Source organism: Anopheles stephensi, chromosome 3 (genome assembly GCF_013141755.1).
Source record: "Anopheles stephensi strain Indian chromosome 3, UCI_ANSTEP_V1.0, whole genome shotgun sequence".
Taxonomy (NCBI): Eukaryota; Metazoa; Arthropoda; class Insecta; order Diptera; family Culicidae; genus Anopheles; species Anopheles stephensi.
In genome coordinates, this window is record NC_050203.1 from 41,206,923 (window position 1) to 41,216,888 (window position 9,966).

The 9,966-nt window shown below is 45.1% G+C and overlaps 1 protein-coding gene across 4 annotated transcripts; it reads right to left on the minus strand.

Annotated features, from left to right (window-relative positions):
• Positions 1-497: 497 nt before the first annotated feature.
• On the minus strand, positions 498-7,372 carry LOC118512276. Of its 4 annotated transcripts, none has more exons than XM_036056467.1 (4): positions 7,007-7,372; positions 4,352-5,062; positions 1,512-1,643; positions 498-1,446 (listed from the first exon to the last, which is right to left on the minus strand). In XM_036056467.1, exons 1-4 carry the CDS (start codon positions 7,044-7,046, stop codon positions 1,208-1,210), a joined length of 1,122 nt encoding a protein of 373 aa, XP_035912360.1. In that variant the 5' UTR covers positions 7,047-7,372; the 3' UTR covers positions 498-1,207. The 4 variants fall into 4 exon arrangements, with proteins under 4 accessions (XP_035912360.1, XP_035912358.1, XP_035912361.1 ...); XM_036056465.1 differs by having other exon boundaries at positions 4,340-5,062; XM_036056468.1 differs by having other exon boundaries at positions 498-1,430; positions 4,340-5,062; positions 7,007-7,369.
• Positions 7,373-9,966: the final 2,594 nt, after the last annotated feature.

Sequence of the window (9,966 nt, forward strand, 5' to 3'; positions counted from 1 at the left end):
ATACTGCCTCCCTTTAACCCCCGCGGCCAACACAACATATAACAAAACGGAATGAAGGAGAAGGAATTAGGATGGGGAGGACAATAATGGGGATGCGGAATCAAAGGCTAGAGACCGTAGTCTGTGGCGAATCGGTAGACGAGCCTCATGTAGACGAGGTGTCTTGTGGCCAACACTTCTCAACTTCCTGTACCCGGTCGAGTGCGCTCAACAAGTAGGGTCTTGCGGTTTCAAAACAATCGTTGAAATTTTTAACTACAAATTTCCTTCAAACAATTTTAAAAACTTCACAAAAAAAAACTTTACACTTAACACTGAGAAAAGACGAAAAAAAACAAAAATACTTTTTAATGTAGGAGAAAAAACTAACACAAACACGACACACACGATTGCTGCTATAATCGTGATTCAATCAGCCGGCCACGAAGTACGGTGCATATCAGAAAAGCGGCCGAGACAACAAAAAAAGAAAACAGACGAAACAGTGCCAGTGATCATTAATTTATTCCACACATCAAAAGCGAAACATGATGGTTGGTACAGTTTATTGACATGTAATAATGAAAATTCAGCATCAACCCTCGCGCAGCCTTTCCCCATATGTATGGGTCAGCGCCATTTCCCGAGGCACGCTATCTGACGGGTTTTTGCAGGTCTTGCCGCTTGCTGCCGCAACAAAAGTTCGATTAAACTACCGTGCGTAGCTGGTGGATGATTCCTTTTTTTCTCTCTCTCTCTCTCTTTCGAATTTCCAAGCGTTTATTCACCCTATGCCTAGAATCGTAAAATGTCCACATTTTTTTTGTTTTTGTTTGTACCAATCACTTTTTTGGTGCTTTGTTTGATCTTGGATGCGATCAACGCACTGTTCTTGTGTTTATTATTATAATTGTTTTTGTTTTTGTTTTCCCCCCTTCCTTGGTATTTACTTTTATTAATGGAATTGATAGATAATTAAGCAGCAGTTGGATGAAGCGGAGCATACTCTAGCATGCTATCGGGGCGGGCTGGTTCCTACGGGTACGGCAACAAATTGGCACCTATTTACAATCCAGTACACGAGCAGGGCAATAAGCGGAACCGATGTGTTTGCGCCAGGGACAGGTCCGCGGTAGTAGAGTCTTCCGACTGCCTTGAACTACGGCCTTCTTCTCCACGTTGGTCCGGGTGACATCCGATGCACGTGGAATGTGGCCCGGTTTCGCACCTAGCAGGATGCCAGCAGGACCGAGTGGGGCGGCCGGATCGTTGGCGGGTAGCTCATTTTCCGAGTCCGGCAAGCATGTACACGGGATCGTGAAAGTTGGTTCCACGGTAAAGCTCCGGCACGGTGGACACCAGCGCCCGAATCCGGTGCGAGGGCCGATAGTTCCGGATGGCGTGCAGGAAAGCGGCACTGCCCGCCGGCTTGGGATAGTCCTCGACAAACTCTGGAATAGAAGAACCCTTCAGAACAGTTGGAGTCATTTGGGACCTTGGGACGGGCGGCGCGCTGGGAATTGGACGTTTACCTTTGCGCAGATTGCTGATCATGTTCTGGCCCTCGAGCAGCTTCACCTGATCGTTGTTCAGATTCTTCGACTCGAGCGACTCCAGATTGTGCTTCAGGTTCTGGAAGAAGTCGCCCAAGTTTGTCAGCGCCCCTGTGTGTGTATGTGTGAATCAATGGTACAGCGCATTACAACCTTTTGCCGAGTGCACAGTCCCTTGGTGCCTTGGTTGCCGTGCTCCAATTAAGGATATTAGTGCGTTGCGCCGCTAAGGACATCCCGAAACAACCCACACAAGACACACGTGCATGCATGCAAACATCCAGGCGAGGCGCGAAATACAATTCATCACCCGACGACTGACAGTGACGCGAGACCGCGTTAGGATTTGCGCATTTGCCAACTGAGGGCCGCATGGTCCCACCACCACCAGCGCCAACAACGCTAGCAGATGAATTAAATCATCACTATCGCATGTAAACGAATTAACCACTATCAACGGCACGAGGACGATGATATGCTCGCACGTACAGGTGTTGCCCGGCAAAAAGCTCCCGACGGTAGCGAACGGCCAATGATGATGATAAATTTTACGTCGCGTTGCAAAGTGACGGAGCTTTGCGAGGGGGGGGAGCTGTTTGTTCGAATAGTTGGTGAGATGGCAATTAAAATGGAGTATTTATGGCTGCTCCTTGGTTGGTCTCGGTGGCGGACGTTAAAGGCGCCCAGTGCCCAAGAATAATGGTTTTCAATCATCGAGAGCACGTTGACTATCGTCTCCCGCCCTCGTCAGGCGACCGGTGATCAATCAATCAATTTTTGCCGCTAATCAATTGGTGTGATGCAAGCGCTCGGGCTGTACTGTGAATACGCAGTCCTGGAACTGCTACTCCCGACACGCATCTATTTTCATCGTTGCCAATTAAATAGTTTAGCACTGATTTGATGGTACAGCTTAGCGGGCCAGGCGCCAGTTTTGTACTTGCTAATTTGAGAAATTTCGGTGATCATTACGAGATCGAGTTTTGATCTGTGCGTGTGTGTGTGTGCGTGTTGTGCAATGTCGCAGTTTATCGCGGCAATTTATTTGGGCGATAATAGAAAGGAATTTAAATTTATATTACGACACAAAGCAAAACATTGCTGAAACATGCTAGTGGGGAAATAGCGGAAAATTCACTTGATATATACGGCTTCACGGTTGTTTTCTAAACCCTCGCGGCTATTTTCTATCGTTTAGTGTAGCTTGAAAATTAAATTACAGTCTTGTATTATACACATTACTACAAAAAAACTCTGTGCTTGCCAACAACGGATCAAATTTGGCAATCAAAATCTTCTGAAATCAGTGAAACTGAACTTAAGGCTCATAAGATTTACTACAAGGCGTTTCGGGGTGAAGTTTTGTATCGTAATCGTATTTAAGATATGTTTCATTTATTTCTGATAACCATTCAAATTGAGCGCTATTCTTCTTACTCCTTCTTGGCACTACAACCTCGAGAGGTCTCGACCTGCCATTTTTGTGGCTTGATTTTACCCGTAGAGAAGTAGTCAGCCCTACGTACGTGGAAGCGGTCTGGATGGGATTTGATCCCTGGCCCCTGCCGTGTGAAGGATCGGCACCGCTATTGCCTCGGCCACCGGACTGACATTGAGCGCTATTCATTAAGCTCATTTCGACTCTCCAGATTGAACATTTCATCACAAAAGATCACCTTCAGTCGAAAGAAAATCATTTAAAACAGGAAATACTCTTGATGTTGATAAAATATCCTGCTGCTTTGGTACAGCGCAATAACTCCAAATACTTTGAATAGAGAACCTTAGACATACTGTTGGGACCTATTCAATTTTGGGCCTCATAATGTTCGTATTAGCTGAGACGGTCCAATGGTTAAGATGGTAGAGGAGCCTGCTGGTCTTCGCTGAGCAGGACTGATTATCGAATTCAATTCGCAGGAAGGACTGCCTAGGACTATCTAGCTACGCGTAACATAGCTCAAGGAAGCCAGTAGTGGCCGGCCAAGTTGTTGATTCTAGACAGTTTTCTCTTTGAAACTGTTTGCAACTAAAATTGTACTGCGTGTTCGATTCTATAGCCACGACATTGATCGCTCAAGTTTAGATGCAAAAGATGGGTTAGGTTAAGTAACCAACCGAATGCTATAGATTTTTAATGAAATGTTTGCTTATGTTTTACTATATGAAAAAGAAAAAGGTAAAATGATGATCAGAAGTATTATAAAAAAGCAAAGCAATAATATGAAAATTTGCAGTGAGGCTATAGGGAGAGATATCATAAGACCTTTAAAATGCTGGTAATTTCAAAAAAGCTTTGTTTAAAACAACAGTAATACTGGAACAACAAAGGTTTGAGCTAGACAGATCGCTATCGCTTTCAAATTCTAGTTAAAGCTCCTTACAATGTTCTCTACAAAAAGATCAGATTGGTTTCACACACACATACACACACAAAAGATCAGATCGTAAGACTCAAACAACACTCGAAATCATTATCTAAACTGCACAACATTTATGCAATACTATTACCATCAAAAACAAAAGCTCTTAGTATGAAGAGATATGAATATCTAAAATAATACTCATAATAAATAGACATCCGAAACACAATTCAAAATAAGCATTGCTACCAGTTCTTCACATCGACATGCACAAAGATACCCAGTTAATTGTTTAATATACACAATGCGAGATTTTAAAGCGTCCAAGCTGATGGTTGCGAGTGGCGTAAGCGTGCCAGCATTGTCGTTAGCATCCGTGTGTTGGTATGTGTGCCGAACCGATTACATAGTTTGGGATAAAAAATCTCATCATTATGACCGTACCGTAAAACTCACCAACACTGATGGAAGGCATAAAGCTGCCATCGTCCGCTCCACCGCCTCCTCCTCCTCCTCCACCTCCTCCTCCTGCGCCGGAAACGGCCGGTAAAATGTGCGAGCGACGGGCAACTGTCGAGCGAAGGGCTGCCGCTCGCTTCTGACCCACGGCACCCACAGAGTCCTCCGGCGTCCCAGAACCGTGGACCTCGGCGTCGGAGGCAGGGCTACCGAAGGTGCTGCGCTGCCTTGGACCAATCTCAACCAGCTTGCCGTGCAGCAGATAGTTGGCCGAATCCGGCCGGTCGGGTATCAGGGGTTCGCCGAGATTGAGGGCATCCTCGTCGAAGGGATCGCTCGCATCTTGATCGGTCGACAGTCGGGGACGTTGTTGCAGTTGGCCGTACGGGAGCAACACTTGCAGCACCGTTGCTAGGGATCGCCGGACGCTGGCCAACTCGGACTCGGACGCGAGGGATGGTGCTGGCCTGGGCCCGGTGCGTGACATATGCTGCATGTGCTTAAGCTGGCTGAACAGATCCATCTCCCTGTGGCCGGCCTCGTTACCGTGCTCTCGAGCCATTATCCCAGCGGGGCGTGTGTCGACGAAATCTATGGGCTGGGTTGGCAGCGATCGGGAACCGGACAGTGAGGCTTGGGAACCGTGGCCAGAATCATCGGGGCCTTCGCTAACGCTACCGTACACGGTGCCGTCTGAGCAGGAGAAATCTGTGAGTAGCAGTTAGAAATGGATTTTTGTAAGTAGAACTAAAAACTTGAGCTATTCCATGTGAGTCTATCAATTTAACAACGCATTATGAGACATTAATAATAATAATAATCTCTTGTTCTGCTTTCAATAAGTTCATTAGCAATACTTTCATTAAGTACAGTTTAATTTTATTTAAGTCGTTCCGTTTTAAAATCGTCCAAATTTCAGCAAACAAATTGTAACTCTCCAATTCAAAAGCTTAAGTTAATTAAACATCAAATTTCGATTTGACATTGGCGGACATTTCACAAATTTAAATTCCTGAATGTTAAAATTGTTTCTTAGCTCTCCCATGGTCTTCCATAGCCATTTCGCCACTGAAATTGTATTTGTAATAAACCAGAGGCCATGATTTTTCCCCCTTAATTAAGGATTATCTATAAGAAAGTATAGCATAGCGATTTTTCTTTCGCGATTAATGACGGACCGTCGGACGGACGGACTGGCCGTATTACTAGTTTAAACTATAATTTGAATCTTGGAATACAAAGTATGTTATATTTCCCAATTAAAACTCTGGTCAATGTTTAAAATGAAAAATTAATTTTTTATTTTTTAAAGCCAGTTTTAATTAACTGGATCACTAAACCTTTAATTCCTAGCATTATAAAACAATTTAGTATTTAAGGTCGTTTTCAGAACTTTGCTGGATATCGTTATACAATTCGAAGATATCCTGATCCTTTATGAAATCCAATGTTATTATGTGTTTTGCTACTCTGCACATTTGCCCATTTGCTGCTCAAAAAATTTAATAGAAAATTAATAAAAAAAATCTATTTGAATACTACGTTAGTTGGTGGATGCCCTGGGGGAGGGAAGGGGGGAGCTTTGTTCACCCGGAATAGGCATGAACGTTGTTGGTGGATAAATGGTCTTGTACGAGCCATTTGTAGGTTTCAGTCAATATCAAAAAGGTATACAAAAACTAGTCAACCATTGGCCATTTTTGCACAAAACGAACATTTTACAATTGCATTACATTGAGATCTAAGAAATTTTAGGAATCTGGTTTCATGCGTGATCTTACTAGGCTTGAAGGCTTGAAAGAAAACAAAAATCCGTTTTGTGGCCTGTGGAAAGTTTTTCACACGACGAAGGGAGGGACTGTACTGTAAGCGTGATTTAACACTTCATCAGACATGCATTCAATTTCCAAACACCGTACAGGAGATCCCTACTATAAATTACTTATTTCATGCTTAAAAGCCTTAATCATTCATTCAACAAGAAACATAACAAACTTTTCTACAAAAGACACTTTGAGACCTCTCATGCTTCCTTTGCGACGTACGTATTATCGGGCTCGAGCAACGCATACGCACATAAATAATTACTGGAAAGTAATTTATCACTCTTTATCTAGGGGTAGCCGAAAATTGGTGTGCCTTGTTCGTAAGTTCAGTTCCTGACCATTCCCATCCTACTCGAAACGTGCTTTGCATAGCACATCTTATTATCTCCCGCGCAAATATACACGCTGTTCACTTTCACTTGAAATGTACTGTATACAAATGGGACTTCAAAATGTGTTAAACAAAATTATATTTATGCTATAAAGCTTACACAATCCATTGAACGCGTTAGAATAAGAGTCCAATATTAAAGTACCATAATTAGAGTGCCATAAAGAAAGGAAACTAGCCACTAAAGCTTTGGTAAACCTTGTATGCACATTCCCCGGAAGCCCTGATCGGCGGTATAGTCAAATTAAACCAACTGCTCCACCACGTACTCCACCAACTCATTTGCCACGGACACGCTGTAGTTAATAAAAATCACATAAACGGTAACGGGTGCCAAAAACGGCGCGAAAGAAGCACATTAACCGGTGATGGTGAAACATCCTATTTGCACTGGGGAAACAAAAGCATGACAGTAAAAGTTAATGCGATAATTACCCGTTGTAAATATCAGTAGAACAATCCACAGGTGCCACATCGTTGATGATCGCTAGTGCCTGGTTTGGCCAGGCACCCGAATGTTTCCTTCACTTTCAACTCCTTCAGTACAGTACACACCGGCGCACACACACACACACAAACACCGACACCGACTGGAACTGAATGTGGATCCTTTAGGGTCGTTCGACACAATTACACCGCTGCACAGGTCACCATGATAAGGGGGTCACTGGGGTACGATCACACTGAATGGTCTTCTGGGACCTGGGCTTAACTAGTGCAAACCACAATTCCCACCCGTAACGCCGGATGCGACCTGTTGCTTCCGGTTCGGGACACTGAACCAATGAACCAGCGCGGCCTGCACTTTTATACACAGTCGGGCGCGGTGTGAACCAGTGAGCGGGCGCCACCATCGGTGAGAATGTGAGCTGCGGAACATGCGTGTTGCCAGTGTAACGGATCGTTCGGAAGTTCGTCACACGGCCGAAACGAATCTCAATGAATGAAGCGATGTGTTTCCACTCGTCCTGTCCGATCTGTCCCGATTAATTGGTGGTCAAACTTTGGTGACTAATTGCACGTTGTATCCACAAACTTTTCGATTCTTATTTTAGCGACGGTAAACAGCGCAGGCTAACTGCAATGGATGAATGGATCCCCGGAATGGAAGCATTTCCGCGATTCGTGGACAGGATTGGTTTTGGGTGGGGCGGCGAAGGTTGAGGTAGAAAGTGTTGCCATGAGTTTCACTTTTTGCTTGTGAAAAATTAATGCACTGTGAATATTACGCCGCGCAAATCTTCCCCCACGATGATGTTTTTCTTCATTCGTTTTTTTTACTTTGACTTTGTTGGTTGGCCAGTGACGAAGTCGTGGACTTTCGCGTTGATGCAGTAAACTCGAATACATCGTTCGTTAATCTTTCATCTCGTGTGAAGAGTCAGGAGAAGTCGTGGAGAAGAACTTAATGTGCTACAAATTCGTGGGTACAACCCAAACCCCTAACGATGTAACGGGGACTTTAAAACGGAAGTCTCACGGGAGCGGTGAACTGCATGCGTCAACGTGGTGATAAAACGGTCGGCAAGGGTGTTGTGGAAATGTGGGTGTGGGGAAATACCCCTTTTTCTTTGACTAAACGACCTCGTAGGTCATGATTGCCATTTCTGGTTTACAAGACTCATACGATACCGCGTAGTTGGATAGTCAGTCCTCACTACGGGAGAACGGTCCAGATGGGATTTGAACGGCAGTGCTGCCGTAACTTACACCTTCTTCACGCTTATTAAATCGTGTGTAATTATATTTCAGCTATTGCCTGGGCCAGGGAAATTTTTTTGAAGAAAGCATATCTAACACTCACTAAACCTCCTTTCCACGATCCGGATGGGATATCTTTCCGGTCCTTCCGTGTTAACAAACAGTAACACGTTGCAGTAAGGACAAGTAACAAGTAAGGTCCAATTCTCTAGTGACCTCTGAAGAACAATTTTTCTATAATGGAGTTCTGCGGCTACAGCATCCCACCACTTTGGACTTTACCGAGTATTTGGTTCTCACGGTGAAGGGATGGAGCATTCCGCACCTGGAGCCCCTTTTTTATTTCATTTATTTATAGAGGCTTTGGGTGTCAGAGAACTCATTCGCCTGTTTCCTGTCTATTGTTACATATTGGTGGTACAACTATTGTGAGTATGGCTTTTGAGCGTGTGGCTCGTGTGATGGTAACCCTATTGCGCTATGTATTTAACTCTCTCGTTACAGGTTGCTGATGCGTGGAAATCGGATAAGGCGGTTCTGCTGTTGTTTGCCGGGTAATAGAATGATGGCTAGGTCGGTATCAAGTGGCAAGTGGCTCGATGGTTCCATGGCAATCCGTAAAGATGAGGCGGACGGTAATGTCGACTCCTGAAGGCAGGAGTGTGTCTGGAGTCAGGATCGTTCCAGGGTGCGGTGTTGGACTTGATGGAGCGAAGTTTCATGGAGAGGTCTAGGTTGTGCCAGGTGGTGTTCCAGTGTTGAGCGACAGTTAGTTGCGTTAGTGAAGTGGATGGCATCTCGGCGTGAAAGGGTGCTGTGTGGTTTGATTGGACGGAACCGACCTTCGTTGGAAAGTCCATCAGCTTTCTCGTTTCCAAACAGAAAACTATTCCAGGTGATGAGGGGATGTCGACAAGAAGCTGGATGTAGGGGCTCTCTGGGGGAACACTGGCACTATCGGTGAAGATGACATTCTGAATGTCGGCGGCATGTCGGATGGCTATTGCTTCGGCTGAAAAAACAGATGAGTGGCTAGGACGTTTGATGGGGCAGTTATCCGGTGGCCGGGGCGACAGCGGCGCCATTCTTCACAGGTGAACATAAGGTAGTTAATTCACATGTCGTTTCCAGTCTATGGCAGGAGTCCGGTGGTACCAGTGACGTATTCTTCGGTGGGTGGATTGAATGATCAGAGGGAGCTGGTGGTTGGTGGGTTGTTGCAAGTTGGTGTTGGCAGGGCAGGGGCGACGATTCCTTTCTCAAGGACCCGAGCTGCAGCTGCGACGAGTCTGTTGGTGATGATGAGCTTAAATGGAAGTAAACCGCTTTCGAAAAGGAGGGAAACGATCATAGATATTGTTGCATCCTGATTAGAAAGAACGTAGCCTAACCGATTCGTGAGTAAGGATCATGCGGATCCTAAAAGACTCTCTGCTCATCACGGTTCCGGGATAGACGTGGCTGTCGCGCGGCCTCGTATTTTACGTTTGTTTTTAATTGTTGGGAAAACCCTGTGTCGCGATTGCCGATCGGTCGACGGATAAGCCGATCACTCCTGATGATACGCGCTATCAGCGAGAGAGTGACGAGTTTCGGTCTCTTCGCTCCCGACCGGCCCGTACGACGGACGTATTTCAATCCCGTTTGTTATTGTTCTATAAGTGTACTAATTTATGTATTATATTACATTGTAG